The 17935-nt window shown below is 49.7% G+C and overlaps 1 protein-coding gene across 3 annotated transcripts in view; it reads left to right on the plus strand.

Annotated features, from left to right (window-relative positions):
- Positions 1 to 17935, plus strand: part of PTPRU (protein tyrosine phosphatase receptor type U) — a 75178-nt gene that overhangs the window by 26018 nt on the left and 31225 nt on the right. For all 3 annotated transcript variants that reach the window (XM_081144021.1, XM_081144023.1, XM_081144022.1), the window contains exons 8-14: positions 4970 to 5278; positions 8389 to 8498; positions 8833 to 9034; positions 9388 to 9490; positions 12014 to 12287; positions 13285 to 13321; positions 14112 to 14250. In XM_081144021.1, the coding sequence (XP_081000147.1) occupies positions 4970 to 5278; positions 8389 to 8498; positions 8833 to 9034; positions 9388 to 9490; positions 12014 to 12287; positions 13285 to 13321; positions 14112 to 14250 (1174 nt within the window). The remainder of the gene's footprint in view (positions 1 to 4969; positions 5279 to 8388; positions 8499 to 8832; positions 9035 to 9387; positions 9491 to 12013; positions 12288 to 13284; positions 13322 to 14111; positions 14251 to 17935) is intronic.

Below are 17935 nucleotides of genomic sequence, written 5' to 3' on the forward strand. Positions count from 1 at the left end.
GAGGTGGCGAAGAGTGGTTGGAGTCTGGGCTTACTCTGCAGGTAAAGCTAACTGCACTTGCTGATGGATTGGGAATGCAGTGAGAGGGAAGGAAATAGAGAAGGCAAGGATGGCTCCAAGGTGTTGTGCTTGAGCAGCTGGAAGGATGGAGTTGTCATTTCCTGTGAAGGCGCAGACTGTGGGAGGAGCTCTGACGGGGGTTCGTAGGTCAGGAGTTCTGTGTTGGAACTGTTGATGTTGAGATGCCTATTAGACGGTCAGTGGAGATATCCATCAGGCAGCTGGACCTACGAGTGTGGAGTTCAGGGAAGAGGTTCCGGCCGCAGACATAAATTTGAAAGTTGTCGGTACAGACGGTATTTAAAGCCATGAGACTGGATGAGGTCTGTTATGCTGGTGGTTCCCAACCAGGGGTGATCTGTCTCCCAGGAGACATTTGCAGTGTCTGGAGACATACTGGCTGTCACAACTGGGGGTGGGGTTCTAATGGCATCAACGGGTGGAGGAAGCAGGGGAAGCTGCTAAACATCCTACTATGCACGAACAGCCCCCCACAACAAAGAATGATCTAGTCCAAAATGTTGATAATGCTGAGGTTGAGAACCCTAGACTTAGTCCTTAGATTTTAGGAAATAAGTGTAGATGAAAAAGAGAGGACTTGTGAAGCCTGAACACTGGGGCCCTCCAGTGTTTTGGGTTCACATAAATGTATTAGATGCAGGGGAATATAGTGCCTACCACACAGTAAGCACTTAATAAATGACAACAGTTATTGTGTTTTAAACTCTTCAAAGCCAGTTCTGGTCAGGTACTTGGAATAAGTGAAATCAGAGTTGGGGTCCATAACGAATTTCTGTTCCACTCTCCTTATTGTACAGATAGGGGATCGGAAACCCAGAGAGGGGCAGGCATTTACCTGTGATCACACAGTGGGTTAGGAACCTAGGTTTTCTGGTGACAGCTGTTGATCCCATTTTACAGATGAATAAACTGAGATTTGGAGAGTTAGTCACTTGTCCAACTCTATAGAGTGAGTCCATAGCAGAGTCCGAACCAAAGTTTGAATGCCCTGATTTTCAATCCAGCATTTCAAACAACAAAACAGCCGCCATCACGGGCTGAGTGCCCACTTTGTGCCAGGCACTGCTAAACACTACACAGGTTGGCCAGGATGGAAACTCGGGCAGGGACCAGACAGGCAGGACCCAAACAGCTCATCCTGCCCCTTTTAATTACATGCTTCTAGTCGCTGACATAACCACCCCCTCCTCGCTTAGGCGCCTTGGTCAGTGACTGTTTTGTTGTTGGCCAGCTGTGTTGTCATCTCCTCTATCCCCCTGACACTTCCCTCCCACAATATTATTTGCCATAAAAACAATAATATAATGTCAGTAGAAGGCATTTTAAAAAATCACTCTCAATCTCACCATCTTAGCCCAACAGCTGTTTTAGTTTTTCTGCCTTCTTCAAATCTCTGCCCATATGTCCACAGCACACATTTTTATATCCTTGTCATTGGGATGTAGAAAGCATTTGTTTCTACTTCCTTTGCTTGATGTTGTTACATGGGTTATGTTGTTTATAATTATGTTTATTGGCTATAGAAGCCTGTGGAGTATCTCCATATTACTGGGCTATTTGTTTCTAGATTCCTATTATTATAAATAATACTACATTGAAACACTTAGTGCTTATAGTGCTTTATTTCCTTCCCGAGTTTTCTTTAGGATAAATAGACAGGAGTGGTTTAAGAGAGGGCTTTAACATATATTGCATTAAAAAATGGTTGTACTAATTTATCCTGCTACTGGTATCTCACCTTAGGGCACACATATTTATTAATTCATTAATATGGCCTGGGCAGTTCGACTCATCTCACACTTGCTCTTCAGAGTAGGTGTTATTATCTCCATTTTTTTTCAGTTAAGGGCCTCACCTGCAAAGGGAGTTGAGTCACTTGCTTGAAGTCACAGAACTAATAAGGGGCGGACATAGGAATTGAAGTTTGGAGCACCCCACCCCATCCAAAGTCCCTTCCATGAGAAACAGTTGAATGGCTCCGGGTTATTGTATTCTCATTAGCATTATTAAGATAAACATAGTTTGGACTAATTTAACAGATGTTAACTGTTAGCAGGGTTGTTTTCATGTGCATTTTGACCTTTGATCTCTGAGTGACCTACAGCCCTGTGGAATTTAGAGGGATGGATAGGGCTTTGAGGTCCCCAGGTTCTGTTTTGCCAGTGTGTGCTGGCAGCTGAAGAGTGTGTGTCTGGGTGCCAGATGGTTTTTGGAAACACAGAGAGACTCATGGATTCACACCCCTTAATCAACATATCAGTCTGTAGTCAACAAACTACTTGAGCCTCTGGATCTGCCCAGATTTGATCAGGGTGGGGGATGAAGAGAAAAGTGAGCTTTCTTTTCAAAGACCCCCTCAGTCTAGCGAGGAAGGTGGGGGCTAACACAGCTGTTGGAGAACCAGATACCCCAGTAGGAGGGTGGACGGTTCATCTTCCCAGTTAGAGGTTGCTATTTTGTGCCCTGCAAAGTGGTTTTAAAGAACCTGAGCAGGTTGCTAGTGTTTAAAAATCTGGAGGTTTCACATAAAAATCTGAATTTCTGGACTCTCTTAAAAAATGGGAGGATCTGGCAGTCCTGAGCCTGGAGTCCTGCCTGGCAACATCGCCTGGAGCTGGGCAGAGCTGCCCTTTTTGGATGGGGTGCTTATTGTCCTGATTGTCATAGTCCCGGCCCAGTCTGTGTCACCAGTTTACATTTAGCGTTCCATGCCCTTCTCTAAATGCTGCGGGAGGGCAAAGGAAGCAGCACTCCGGCCGAGTTGGAAGGATGGAAAGGAATGTGGGGCAGGTATTCCCGGAGGTACGGATGGTGTGAGCAGAGCTGCAGGGACCAAGACCTGCTCTCGTTAGTGCAAATAAAGCAGTGGTATTTTGGCTCCTATAGACACCTCGGGACAGTGCACATGGGACAGCCAGGACCAGAGCCAGAAAGTCAGGGAATAAACAAGATGGCAGAATGAGTGCACACAGAAGTCCGCTCCCTCCACCCCATACACGTAAGAATGATGGGTTAAAACAAAACCACATAGAAAAGCATCAGGAAGATCTCTGTGGGCCGGGAACGGGAAAGAAAACGTTAAGTGTGGGAAGTGGGCTTGCAGCCAGCAGCCCTCAGGTTGCAGCGAGCGGTGGGAGCCAGCCCTTTCATGTCCTTGTTGGATGGGTCTGCCGTGCTTGTGGGGAGCAGGGAGCCAGACTGTAAGAAGTCAAGAGGTGGGCCTTGCTCCTAGCAGGTGCTGAAATATCTCTTTGGCGGCTGGATATATGACTGAAGACTTGCTATTTGCCTGTGGCTCAGGGAAGAAAGGAGAGCTGCAGGTGGGAACAAAGTTGTATCATGCTGTGCTTGGGGCCAGCCTCTAAAGCTGTGCTGCCCATGTGTCTGAGTAAAGAGCAGCCTGGGCTGATGTTTCCCCTTGCATCTTCTTTGTAAAGTACATCCTGAGCACATTAATCATATAAGAAACTATGACAGGGACATACTTAATCATCTTAAGAGGCCAAGCAGCAGTACCTTCTCACCCGTTCATTAAGGGGTGTCCTGAGATCCTCTAACTGGGGTCACTTAGGTGCTCAAAGAACTCAAGGGTAACAAAACTGCATTTCAGAGTCAGTGTGCTAGAGAGAAAGGGATCCTTACAAGCAATCTTGGCTTCTTCCCTAATTTTACAGGTGAGGAAATTGAGGCCCAGAGATTTGCCTAAGATCACACAGCTGGTCAATGCAGATGCAGGACTGGGGGCTGAGCCCCTGGGGTTCCATCCTGGCTTTGCTTCAGAAGCCTCAGTTTTGTAATTTATAAAATGGGGACAACTTTTTCACCCCACAGAGTCATCAAGAGGCTGTAACATGTCCCTTTCTCTTGTTGGGGTAGCTGTCTCTCCTGAGGCATTGGTGTTTTGTTTTTTGGGTTTTTTTTTTTTTTTTACAGTGAATTCCTCGCAGAGGAGCTAGGTAGTGGTGGTTAAGATCATGGATTCTGGAGGCAGCTGGTCCTCGTTTAGATCTCAGCTTCACCACTTACTGTCTGACTGCGGGCACGTTACTTAATCTCTCTGTGCCTCCATTTCCACATCTTTAGGACAGGGCTAATAGCACGTGTCTATTGGATTACTGTGAGGATTGAATGAAATAAAGCATTTTAAAGGCTCTAAAACAACGCCTGGCACATACAAAGCCCCCAGTAAATGTTAACTGCCATTATTATTATCCCTACATAACATTGTATTTGCCTTTTTGCTTTGGCATCCAGGGAACTCACCATCCAATTTGAATCTTATTTTTAGACACCTGTGCCCCCTCACTCCCCAGGACTTAATGGCATACATTTCTGTTTCCCTAACACGCTCTGGCATTATTTAACTATTTGGCTCTCATTTCCTTTATCATCCCGAGTTCTATATATTATTATATTGTATGTTTCAGAACAACTTTGGAATTAATCACTTAAGAAAAATACAGCAATAGGTTGATTCAGATGTGGTTCAGGAATTAGGAAATGAACTGTGTTATTAAAACAAAGTTATAGCTAATACTTTGTAGGGCCTATTGTGTATTAGCTGTTGTTGCGTGTATTTGCACGCATTACCTTAAACTTCACGACCTTCCCATGAGTTAAGGCTTATTATTATCTCATTTCAAGCTGAGAAAACTAAGGCTCAGAGAAGTGAAGCAACTCAGCTAGTGGTTGCCAGCTGCAAGAGGCAGAGCCAGGATTCGGATGCAGCCCCACCTGAGTCCAAAACACACACTTTTACTTATAGGGGCTCCCTTGAGCTTTTGGGGAAAAAGGAGGGATGATTTCAGCCAGCTGACTGATGTTTTCTTTCTGCTTCCTCTTTTCTTCCCATTTCCTCTGCCTTCTCTCTGTTATCCGGGTGTCCCAGAGCCCATGAGAGCCCCCAAAGGCCTGGCTTTCGCTGAGATCCAGGCCCGCCAGCTGACCCTGCAGTGGGAACCGCTGGGCTACAACGTGACACGCTGCCACACCTACACCGTGTCCCTGTGCTATCACTACACCCTGGGCAGCAGCCACAACCAGACGGTCCGGGACTGTGTGAAGATGGAGCGGGGTGCCAGCCGCTACACCATCAAGAACCTGCTGCCCTACCGGAATGTTCACGTGCGGCTCATCCTCACTAACCCCGAGGGGCGCAAGGAGGGCAAGGAGGTCACCTTCCAGACCGATGAGGACGGTAAGAGCCCCAGCCCTGATTCCCCGGGCCCTCAGTGCCTCCCATAGACACCCCACGTCTGAGACTGAAAGGTATATAGGAAATTTTTTTGCTTCGGATTAAACTAACTCTATAACAACAAAATAATGATAGCTAATATTTATGTTCCAGAAGCCTTTGGGTTAATTGGTATAATTTCTTCCTTAAATGTTTGGAAGAATTCAGCAGTGAAGCCATTGGACCTGGAGGTTTTTTTTTTTGGTGGCAGTGTTTTTAAATAACAGTTTTAATTTTTAAAATAGATTTTGGAATATTCAGATTTTCTTTTGTATCAGTTTTGGTGTACTGTTTTAAGGAATCTGCTCATTTCACCTAAGTCGTCAAATTTCTTCACATAAAGTTGGTTATAATATTCTGCTATTATATTTATTTAATGTCCGTAGGGTCTATATATATCCCCCTTTTCATTCTTGATCTTGGTAATTTGTCTTCTGTCTTAGGAGGTGAACTGTTATTAAAACGAAATGATACCAAATATTTTGTAGGGCCTATTGTGGATTAGTTGTTGTTGCATGTGCTTTACACACACTATCTTAAACTTCACAATTATCCTATGAGGTGTAGGGCCTATTATGTTCTCATTTTGAAGCTGAGGAAACTAAGGCTCAGAGAGGTGAAGCAACTCAGCCAGTGGTTCCAGCTTCCACCGGCAGAGCCAGGATTCAGATGTGACTCTACCTGACTCAAAAACTTCTTCACTCTTGCTAGGGGTTTATAAATATTATTAATCTTTTCAAAGAGGTAACTTAGTTGATATTATTGTATATTTTTCTATTCTTTATTTCATTTTTTATACTTTAGATTTGATCAGCTGTTCTTTTAGCTTTTTGAGATCATTGATTTTGAACCTTTCTTCATTTCTGATATATGCATTTAAAGCTATAAATTTCCCTCTAAGCCCTGCTTTACCTGCATTCATGAGTTTTGATATGTCCTATCTTCATTATCATTCGTTCAAAATATTTTCTAAGTTCTGTTATGATTTCTTCTTTGACCCAAGAGTTTTTTAGAATTACGTTGCTTAATTTCTAAGCAATTGAGACTTTTCGAATTATTGTTTTGTTATTGATTTCTAGCTTAATTTCACTGTGGGCATACTCCTAGCTCCGACGGTGGAAGCTGGAACCACTGGCTGAGTCGCTTCACCTCTCTGAGCCTTAGTTTTCTCAGCTTCAAAATGAGATCATAATAGGTCCTACACCTCATAGGATGATAGCGAAGTTCAAGATAATGTGTGTAAAGCACATGCAACAACAGCTAATCCACAATAGGCCCTACAAAATATTTGGTATCATTTTGTGTTAGAGTATATTCTAATTTTGGTCTTTTGAAATTTGACCCTCGCTTTGTGGCCCAACATATAGTTAAATTTTCATAAATGTTCCATGTGTACTTGGAAAAATTTCTCTCTCAGTTCAGCTCAAAATAATCCTTAGTCTGAAGTGGCATATTTTGGGGCAACATACTCTGCTATCCTTCACAAACAACCTCAAGTTCAAAATCAGATTACTCTGTTCTTAAAATCTTTTGACCTCTGCCCCTCTCCCCGCTCAAGGTATATTGTTGTGGCTTCACCCACTCTGACCAGGCCTTACTTGGGCTGCTTGGCCTTCTTTCTTCTTTCTCTGCCCCTCCCCTTCCTCCTCCTTCCAGTAACTGCCCATTATTTAATATTTCTTACTTTTCATTTAAGTATTAGTATAATTCTTATAGGAAGTATGCTTATATTAAGTGGTCAGCTCAGTGGACTGGACACATCAGGATATCCGAACACCCATAACATCACCAGCTCCCAGAAGTCCCCCTTCATGAACCATACCACTCACATATCCTGACCTATAATGCCATAGATTAAATTCTGCTCGGTTTTGAATTTTATGTCAATAGAATCATACAGTGTGTATTCTTTTGTACACTGTAAAAAATCTGGCTTCTTTCTCTGACCTTTTTGCTTGAGAGACTCAGCTATATTGTGCGGACAGTTCTATAGAATTTATTTTCATTGCCGAATAGACCATTATGTGAAGATACCACATTTATTTATCCTGTTTACTATTGTTGGGCATTCTAATTGTTTCTAGTCTTCAGCTATTTGAAATTGTGCTGTAAAGAAAAATCCTTGTAGATTTTTTGGGGGTAGATTTACACATTTCTCATGGGTGTGTTCATAACAGGTAGACAGATTCAGTTTTCCCAAGTGGTTGCATCAGTTTACACTCCCACTAGCAGTTGTGTGAAAATTTTGGTTGCTCTGCATCCTCACCAACACTTGGAATTGTCTTTTTCATCTTATCATTTTGGCGAGTGGGTGGTGTTGCCTTGGTAACTGCTCCTTTTCACACAGAGCACTTTGGCTTTCAATGATTGTTATCTTGGTTTCTGCTTTTCCCTGCCCTAGGAGCTCAGCTTCCCCACAGTGGTTTATTAAGGTGTTTTCCCAAACAAAGACCATTCTCTTCCTAGAAGAAATTCCTTATGACTGCTGTTAACATGATACATGTGAGCAAAAACATACAAAACCAAACCAAACCATGCCTAAAAGGGTTTATGCTGAAATGTTAACAGTATTATTTTTGGGGTAATGGAATTGTAGGTGCCATTAATTTTATTTATGCTCATTTTGATTTTCTACATTGAACATATTGTTTGTGTAATTAGAAATTTTTAGACAAGAGAATATCTCTATCCATAATTCCGCCACTAAAGCTTGTTTTCATTTCTCTGGCAAATGTTTATATTTTCTGAAAACCACTTAACTGGATCAAAATAGGACCATCCAAACATTCTTCTCTGCTGAATGCAACCTGTACAGTAATGAAAATGGCAGCTCCCCTTTTTGAGTACTCAGGAATAGGTTGAACCATAGGAAATTGCTTTAAGTACATCACATCATTTAATTTTGGTGAGGGAGGGGTTATTGTCACTCCCAATTCACTGATGAGGAAACTGAAACTCAGAGAGGCCAAGTAGTCCAAGCTTACCAGTTAGAAAATGGTAAGGCTGGAGTCTGAATTCAGGTATCTGACTACAAAGCCGGTTTTCCCCTCTCCCATGACACCTTTCCCTCACAGTGCCTGGTGGGATCGCGGCTGAGTCTCTGACCTTCACTCCACTGGAGGACATGATCTTCCTCAAGTGGGAGGAGCCGCAGGAACCCAATGGCCTCATCACTCAGTATGAGGTGGGTTTGGACCCCATTACAGTGGGGGCCCCTGGTAGAAGGAGGGCACACAGCGTGGAAAAGTAGGTACATGGTTGGGGGACAGAAGTGATCACTGAGGTTCCTTCAACTGTGACCAGGGTCTGTGGATTATATGGACAAGGGACCTGAAGGCAGGAGAGAGAGGTGAAGGTTCCCAGAGGCCTGGGCTAAGGGGCATGCACAGTCCCACTGAGCCTCGCCCTTTGCCCAGTCTCATCCCTGCCTCACCTGAACCATGATGGGTGGGAGGCTTCAGGGCCAGTGATGCCCTTCCCCATTCCTGTGTCTGCCTTCCTGCCCATCCTGCCCCCAGATCAGCTACCAGAGCATTGAATCATCAGACCCGGTGGTGAACGTGCCGGGCCCACGCCGTACCATCTCCAAGCTCCGCAATGAGACCTACCACGTCTTCTCTAACCTGCACCCAGGCACCACCTACCTCTTCTCCGTGCGGGCCCGCACCGGCAAAGGCTTCGGCCAGGCGGCACTCACAGAGATCACCACCAACATCTCAGGTGAGCTCCTGGCCCTGGCCTGGTCCCTTTGGAGGAGACCCAGAATTCTAGGGCTCCATGGGCAGAGGGGGGAGTGGAGGACCTCCTGGGGGTGGTTATAGTGGGCTCCTGCTGAGATAAATGAACCCTTTAGGGTTTGAGGTCAGAGAGAATTAAGTCAGAGGACTGAGGAGACTGTGGTCAGTGGAATCAGAGGGCTGAGGTCAGGGGTCAGGGAAGTTCAGGAGAGGGGAAACAAGGAGCCTAAAGCTGAAGGGAAAGAGATCTAAGGACAGGGGTCAAGGAGGCTGGAGTTCTGGCCTTCTTGGTCCAGTGGCCAGGCTCCGTGCTTATGTCCCTGTCCCCTCCCCCAGCTCCCAGCTTTGATTATGCTGACATGCCATCACCCCTGGGGGAGTCTGAGAACACCATCACCGTGCTGCTGAGGCCTGCACAGGGCCGTGGTGCGCCCATCAGGTGGGAAAGCCTGGACGGAGGGGTGGGAGGTCAGGGCCATAGGGAAGAGGCCCCTCCTCTGACCCAGAGTCCCCTCCAGGCCAGCTCACCTCTGTCTTTCCTAAATCTCCCACTCCCAGTTCAGAGTGCCTGGAGAAGGATGATCCGTGATCTGGAGCAGGCAGAATGCCTGTAGCCACTCCCCTCTGAGGCCATGGGTATCTGGTGGTGATTGTCATGAGCTCTCTGTACAGTGTCCAGCCTGGAGAGGTGACTGTCCAGCTTCTCCAGCAGGCCTTCCCTCAGACACCTTGGAGAAGTGAACTCTGGGGCCTTTTTTCTTCCCATCTTATTTCCTGGAGGGCTCTTCCCAGGGAGACACAGGGATGGACTTTCTAGAAGGCCAGGGCAGCCAGCTGGATAGGGCATCTCTCTGGAGTGGCCAAGAACTTGGCTTCTCCACTTCCTTCTCCCCAGAGGAAGCTGGGCTGCTGATGCCATGGTGGCTGCCTCTGCTGGGGAGAAGGTGCTGGAGACAAGTTGGTGTGTGTGAGAGAGAAAAACCTGTGATGTGTGTATGCGATGCGTGGTGTGGAGGTGAGTGTGTGTGCAGGTGAGAGAGCGTGAGGGTGTTTGTGGGGTATGTGCACATGGCCAGATACCATGCCAGGGACTTCACCTGCATGACATCTATCCTCACAGCACCCTGTGGAGTGGGTACTAGTACCCTTATTTTACACATCAGGAAACAGGCTCAGAGCCCAAAGAACTTGCCCCCAAGGTCACACAGCTGGTGAGTGATAGAGCTGGGGTTTGGAACCCAGATCTGTCTGCAAAGCCAGTACCTATTCTTGAAGTCACAGAGCCTCCCTGCCCCTCTGTTGTGTCCCCTCCTTCCACAAAGGTACATGCACTGGGAGAGAGTGATAGCTTATATTTGGGCATGGGTGGGGCACAGCAAGCCCCCTCAGGAAGGCAGTGGGCTGCTTAGGTGCCCTTGGCACCCCTCACTTCTTCACTTCACCCTCCACTCTTTTCTCCTGCTTTGCCTCCCCCACATTTGCACTGCAAAGCCTGTCATAGGTTGGTTCCCAGACCTTCAGGGGAGACCCAGGAAAGTCAGGGTATCTAAGGGGCATTTTGCATTTTGCAGGAACCTCAGGGCCCTGGTGCACCTGAATCTGGGAGGAATTGGAAAACCTTCTCCTTTCTTTGTCCTTTTGAGGCTTCCTGTGAACCTGCCTGGCCAGCATCCCTCTGGGATGACTATGACAAGGCTGGATGGAGTGGAGGTGGTGGGGAATATGGCGAGAAGGGAGGGGTATGATGGCTGTGCAGCCTTGGGTATGTCCCTTCACCTCTCTGTGCTCCTTTCCTTATCTGCATAATGGAGATCATGCCAGATCAAGATGTGCTTTTTTCATGGCTAACGTTGATTACTATCATCTCCTGGTGGGTCTCAGGGCCAGGGGAGGCCTGAACTGAGCCTGGCAGGTGGAGGCTGAGAGGGGCCTGGGCTGGTGTTTGCAGCACGCTGGTGACAAGGAATGAACCTGTGTGGCCCAAATCCTAGGATGCTGGGATGATTACCCCACAACTTGGAAGCTTGAAAGAAACAGCTGGAGAGCGAGGCAAAGGCATTTCTACTTCTCAGAGCACAGGCTGTCAGTATGGGGTGTCACATGCCAAGATGTGATCAAGGCTGTGACTGGAAATATTTAAATTTGTCAGTAGTCATTTAGTTACTCTTGGCTTTGTTCCACAGAGGATTTGGAGGAGCTCACAGCAAAAGGCCATTCAATAAAGTGGTAAAAATAAATAGAAACACGGAAATCGGGACCAGGAGACACATATTAGAGGGAATATAGACCAGGGAACATTATCAGCCATTAGGACCGTGAGACATCGAGCTCAGAGCTGCAAGCTTAGGGCTGCCTCTGGTTGGGAGGATACTCGGGGTGTAGGATTAGTGTGTCTTTGTTTGCTTGCTCAGTGACGGTCTCCCCAACAGGAGGTCACTTCCAGGAAGACTAGATCCTCAAGTGGCTAGTACAGCGCCTAATGTCTGAGCTCAGGAAACACTTTATGAATGAATGAATGCATCTTGTCTAACTAGTTTAAGAGGCTCAGAAGGGAGCCAGTGGTAATGAGAGTGGAGCCTGAAGCTAAGGTTTCCCGGGACCAGTGGCAGGCACTGGAGGACTCACAGAGGAGTCAGGGTGGGGCTTTAGGGCTTGGCTCACCTGAGCAGGGCCCACATTCAGCCTCAGTCACAGTAATAACAGCTGATAGGCACTGGCTGCTTGCTAAACTTGCTTCCTTCCTCACATCTATATCATGGAACAGTCCTGTGATAAATCCCATTCTACAGAGGATGCAACTGAGGCCCAGGGATGTTAAGTGACTTGCCCTGCTAGCAAGAGGCAGAACCGAGATTAGCCCCCAGCTGGGCCTGACCCCAAAGCCAATGAATGCCCTTAGCCCCCAGATAGCTCTCCCTGCCCCTGGCCCCCGGGATCACTGCGCTCTCCTGTCTCGTTCCAGTGTGTACCAGGTGATTGTGGAGGAGGAGCGGCCACGGAGGCTGCGGCGGGAGCCAGGCGGCCAGGACTGCTTCCCAGTGCCGCTGACCTTCGACGCCGCTCTGGCCCGTGGCCTGGTGCATTACTTCGGGGCCGAACTGGCGGCCAGCAGTCTGCCTGAGGCCATGCCCTTCACCGTGGGTGACAACCACACTTACCGCGGCTTCTGGAACCCACCGCTTGAGCCCAGGAAGGCTTACCTCATCTACTTCCAGGCAACAAGCCACCTGAAGGGGGTGAGGGACAGGCCGGGTCGTGGTGTGGGCGGTTTGGAGGGCAGGCTGGGGACCCCTTGCAGCAGGTTGACACCGAGGCCGGAGACCGGCCCAGGCCCCGCCCCTTCTCCTGACCCCGCCCCCTCTGTTGTCCCCCGCCCTCCAATAGCCCCTCCTCCCACCTGAGCCCCGCCCCTCGTCTGAGCCCCGCCCCCTGAGCCCCGTCCTACTGACCCCGAGTTCAGTCCCTCCTGCACTACCTCCTGTCTGAGCCTTTTTTATTTGTTTGTTTTGTTAATTCTAACCTGAGGATATTTTTTTCCCACGGATTTTTAGAGAGTGGAAGGGAGGGAGAGGGAGGGAGAGAGGGAGACATCAAGGTGAGAGACATACTCATCCGTTGCCTCTAGCATGGGCCGGGGATGGAACCTGCAACCCAGGTACGTGCCCTTGACTGAGAATTGAACCCGAGACCCTTCAATGGGCCGGCCAACGTTCTAACCACTGCGCATGAGCCTTTTTTTTTTTTTTTAACCAGATTTCTTTTTATCCAAGCCCCCAGTCTAGTCCCTGTCCCGTCCCTGAGGCCCTGATCTTCTATCTCAGGCTCCTCTCTCCCGAGAGGGGTCCATCTCAGGTTTCTGCTTTCACCAGACCTTGAATCCTACACCCTGCCCTGCCCCCCCAAGCCCCTCTTTTCTCCAGGCTTCTCCCTCCTTGGATCTCTCCTTCCCAGGCTTCCCCCTTCCTAACCAGATCCCTGGATCTAGGCCCTACCCTAATTTTGGAGGCCCCACCTCCTTTCTTTCCCTGTTCCCTCTGATTTCATTCCCCTTTCTTAAGGCATTGCCCTATTTGCAGGCCTCTCCCCCCAGGCCCTCCCGCTGGGTGGGGTGTCTTTAGTTACAGTCCACACCAGATAAGCCCTGACCAGGCCCAGGACATGCTGTTCAAGGTTTCCTCTGGGGAGGGTCAGTCTGGGCTTCGGCAGTACTGAGATCCCCATCTGTGTCTCCAGGAGACCCGGCTGAATTGCATCCGCATCGCCAGGAAAGGTAAGTACTGCTGGGTCGGCTGGTGTCTCACTTGCTGGGCTTTGGGAGGTGGACCCTGAGCACCCAGGGCTGTGGGAGCAGAGGAGGGTGGTCCAGCCTGTCTGGGGTCATTTTCCTTCTTGGCTCTCATGTGCCTACTCCAAGGGCTCCTTCTCTAAGACTGGGTATCAGGGATTACTCCCTCCCTTCTCTGTCCTCTCACGGTCACAGAAGGGGCCTTGGCAGGGGCCTGGAACAAGCCTGTGGATGGGCAGCCGTTATAATTGGGCCATGGGAATGATGGGTGCTGGGTACTAGTTCTGGGTTCTTATCTGCCCCCTTTCCTGTGCTGGGGACAGGGTGGACCCTGCCATGTAGGGATTGTCCCTGCTTCCAAACAGGGAGTGTGGTTGGTTCCTCATCCTGAGATGTTCTAACTACACCCTAGGTACATGATTCTCTCCTTCTATCACCTCCCAGGAGGTCAAGAAGGTGGGTCTGAAGGCCCAAGGCATCCTCCATCCCCCATTCACTGTAGGATGGGAGGATTGGAGAAAGTAGAGAGGAGATGGGAGCTATTCCTGATAGGGGAACGGTGCAAGTAAAGCCTCTGACACGGAGATGGGAAAGGTGTGAGGGGTGGTGAGGAGATGGATCTGATTGAAAGATGGATCTGGACACATGTTGAGGAGGGGGCAGTTGTCTCTGTGCACGTGTGTTTGTGCAGCCCGGTGCCTTCCTAGGGGCTCAGACCAAGGGTAGGTGGTCCCTGTCTCCCCTGTGATCCTTTGTCCTGCTTTATTCTCCCCAGCTGCCTGCAAGGAAAGCAAGCGGCCCCTGGAGGTGTCCCAGAGATCAGAGGAGATGGGGCTCATCTTGGGCATCTGTGCGGGGGGACTGGCTGTCCTCATCCTCCTCTTGGGGGCCATCATTATCATCATCCGCAAGGGGTGAGTGAAGCCGTGCCCTGGCTCACCTGTCTCCTGCCCCTCAGAGGCCGGGTGGGCAGAGAGGAGCCGTGGCTGGAGACTGGTAGGGCTGGGGGCTGGCAGAGCAGCCGCCTGGTGAGTGTGTGGAGGGCTGCCAGCCTGGGCATCAGGCCTGTGGATGGACACAGCTGGTGGTGGGAAGCCAGAGGCTCTGCAAGTGGACCTGCCTCTGAGCAGCTTGGCTGGAGCCCGGATCTGGCTGGTGCCAGGTGCCACTATCCAGGAAAGGGCACTCTGCCTGCTCCTAGGGAGCTGTGCTGGAAGTAGGCACAACCCTCCTGTGCCTGCTGGGCTGTTCCAGTGGGGAAAGTGTGGAGGTGACATGATTTTGAATCCCAAGCCCCCTGCAAACCTTCTGCCAACTTGTCTGCCCTGACCACAGGATTGTGGTGTTGACCTCGAGCAGTGGGGGTGGTACTCCCCTTCAAACCAAGGACCCTGAGCCCCACTCTCCCTTGGGCTCAGCTTGCTCTGGGCCCTGTTATATTGATACCTGAGGAGTCTTCTTGGGCCCATGACTCAGAGAAGACCTCCCTCCTGTCCCTGCCATTCCCCAGGCCTCAGAGGTCCAGCCTCGTGTTTGCCAGGGCTGCCTGTCTTAGTGCATTTGGCAGCAGGAATCCCAGCACATCTTAGAATCCAGAACTTAGAAACATGGAGTTTTGGAGTTTCATAGTCCCAGGATTTGGGATTCTAAGAATCTCAGAATTTAGAATTGTAGAGGCCAGAAAGTGAGCTGCCAGGCAGTTCAAGGACATCTAGTCTAGTGGGTTTCAAATCTTTTTAAAACAAGAGAACTTGTCTTTAAAACACCAAATAAACCTCCCTTGGGAGCCCAGTACATGGAGTAGCTGAAGGCTGAGCCTCTCTTTGGAGCTCAATGGGGGCTTCTGAGACCCCTCCCCCGACTTAATCCCCCACCAGGCAGCCCCAGGACACCGTTGTACATGCATCTTAATTGAGGAATAGAGATGCTGAGGCCCAGAGGGGTCATGAACCTGCCCAAGGTCACCCAGGGAACCAGAGGCAGAGCCCACTCCACTGTCTCTCTACTTGGGCTCTGGCTTCTGCATCCCCTGCTGCTGCCAGTCTGGGCACACATGGACGAGTTGGCGCTGGGTCTCTTGAGCTGCCAGGAGCAGATAAGCAGGATCCAGGGAGATGAGGGAGAATTGGCCAGCACCCCCCTTGCCTAAAGCCAGGCACCAGCAGGAGATTCTCCCAGAGAGTCTTGGGGATAGGATGTGCCAGCACTGGAGAGGTGGCGTCGGGGTGGGCTGGGTGGCCTGTCCAGGGCATTAGGCTTGACTTTTCCCTGCCCTGCTCTCCACATAGCTTCGAAATACAAAATATTTTAAAGCATCATTTGTGGAGTAATTACTATGTGCCAGGAGCATCACACACATCACATTAGTTCCTGAGCACCTACTGTGTGTCAAGCGCTATCTGGCTCGCGATACATCAGAGAACATATCCTTTTTGGATCCTGATTTATGAAGCAGATTTGACTCCCTTTTCATGATGAGGAAACTGTAGTTGAGTGACTTGCCCATGTCACTTTACTGATAAGTGGCAGGGCCTGATTTGAACCCAGGCCTGACTACAAAGCCTGAGCACCTCATTGCCAGGGATGTGAAGGGCCTCACCATGCTGGGCAGAGTAGTTGCGCTAAGTGGCAAGTCCCTATCCTCCCCAGCAGGGGGCCTGGGAGTTCCATCTGGGGGGCTGGGGAGTGAGACAGATGGAGAGGGGTATAAGGGAGGGGTCAGATATTAGGGGGTTGCATGTGGTATTTGAAGCCCTAAACAAATCTATCCTCAAGGAGAGATGGGCAAAGTGGGGGATGTCACCCACCCCTGCAGAGAACATTGGGCCCAGGAGATGAGCCAGAGATGCTACAAGGCCTCACTAGGAAACCCTTAATTATGCAGCTGCTGCCCCATAAACCTTTCAGGCAACTCCAGAAGTCTCCAGGATCCTCCCTTCCTCTAAAAGCCATTCAGTCCCATTCTATAGTGTGTCACTCCGCCCCCCCCCCCCCCCAATTATACCTAGCCTTCAGGGTGCACTGTGCTCCTCGGGGCTCCTTCAGTCTGTACTGTGGGATGTCATGGGACAGAGCAGTTCTGGCAGCTGTGGGGTACTCAGATCACCTTGGGGAACAAATGTAGTGGACAGATTAGGAGGTTGCTCCGGGAGGGCGGTTACTCAGTTACCCCCCCCCGTGCACCCTTGGGAGAAGGAGGTGGCTGGGGGCAGGGAATTATTGGAGAGAGTCAGGGCCAGCTGGGAGGAGACATCAGGTTCTCCACCTTGTCCTGCCTATGTGGACAGTGAGACTGGCTGAATCTGCCCCGGGACTCCAGGGCTGAGGCTGGGGTGCTGGCCTACTCCAGACCCCAGGCCCCAGGGCCCAGGCCCCAGACCTCAGGCCGGGTCAGATTCCCTTGCTCTGCGTCTAGGGCCCCTTCCCCTCCCCTTTGCACCACTTTCTTTTCCTTGCCCTTTTTCATTTACTTACTTGCAGTACTTTGCTCAATGTTCATCTTCCCTGCTGACTGAGAAAGTTCTGGCTTGTTGGCTGTGTATCCCTCGGGGAAGAGCCAAGCTCTGCTTCCCATTGCCTAAACCTCACAACAGCCCCAGGGGTGGGAAGGTGGGGGTGGGGGTATTATTATTACTTGTTTAGATGAGGAATTGAAGCCCATAGAGATGGAGGAGATCTTTTATTTATTTTCCCTTATTTATTGATTATTCATTCAGTGAATTATTTATCGAAGGATTATAATGTGCTGGACACTGTCCTGGGCCCCAGGGATCTAGCTGTAGGCAGGATCCTCTTATGCTTTGTAGTTAGTGGGAGCCTTGCATTTAATTAGAAGCACAAATGGATAATTATGAATTGTGAAAAGGACAGGGTGCCTGGGTTAGGGGCAGAGAGAAGGTCAGTGGGGACATAATGTAGTTGGCCATTGTGGGGGAATGGTCAGGGAAGGCCCTTTTGAAGTAATGACCTTTCAGGGAGATGAGAAGAATGTTCTTCCTTCAGCCACCCCCTCCCTTTCAGGGCCTCTGTGACCAGCCACAGGGCCATGGACCCTCCCCTCTGCTCCTGGGATGGATGAAACATGCTGTGTGACCTTGAGCCAAGCTCCTGCCCTTGCTGGGCCTCAGTCTTCCACTGTCCTCTCTCCTTCCCATCCCCGAGTCTGCAGGATTTCCTTGTGAAAGGCCATTTGTTGGGGTTTCTGCTGATGGAGTGACATGGGGGTGGATGAATGGAGGACCCTGGATGTGCCTGGGTAGGGCCTTAGGAGGGAGCTGGCTCTGGCCTCCTGACCCTGCTCTGGACTCCACTAGTGACTGTCAGAGAGTCCCGGGAAGACCATGACTGTCTGAGACTCAGCTTCCTTGGCTGTGAAGTGGGAATCGGACCTGCTCTGCCTCCATACTGTGGGTGCTCTGCCGTCATGTCAGGGCTCTTGACTCGAGTTGTGCTTTGGGTACCCATGAAGGGCGACCTCACTCCTTTAATGGACCCCACACTCAGGGGTATTCTGGGTGGGTGAGGGAGGACCCAGGTTTGCCCTTGAGCCCTCTCCACCCTGCCTCAGCCATTGGAGCCATTCGTTCCCTCCCAGGCACA

The sequence above is a fragment of the Miniopterus schreibersii genome, assembly GCF_964146895.1.
Source record: "Miniopterus schreibersii genome assembly, chromosome: 8".
Lineage (NCBI taxonomy): Eukaryota > Metazoa > Chordata > Mammalia > Chiroptera > Miniopteridae > Miniopterus > Miniopterus schreibersii.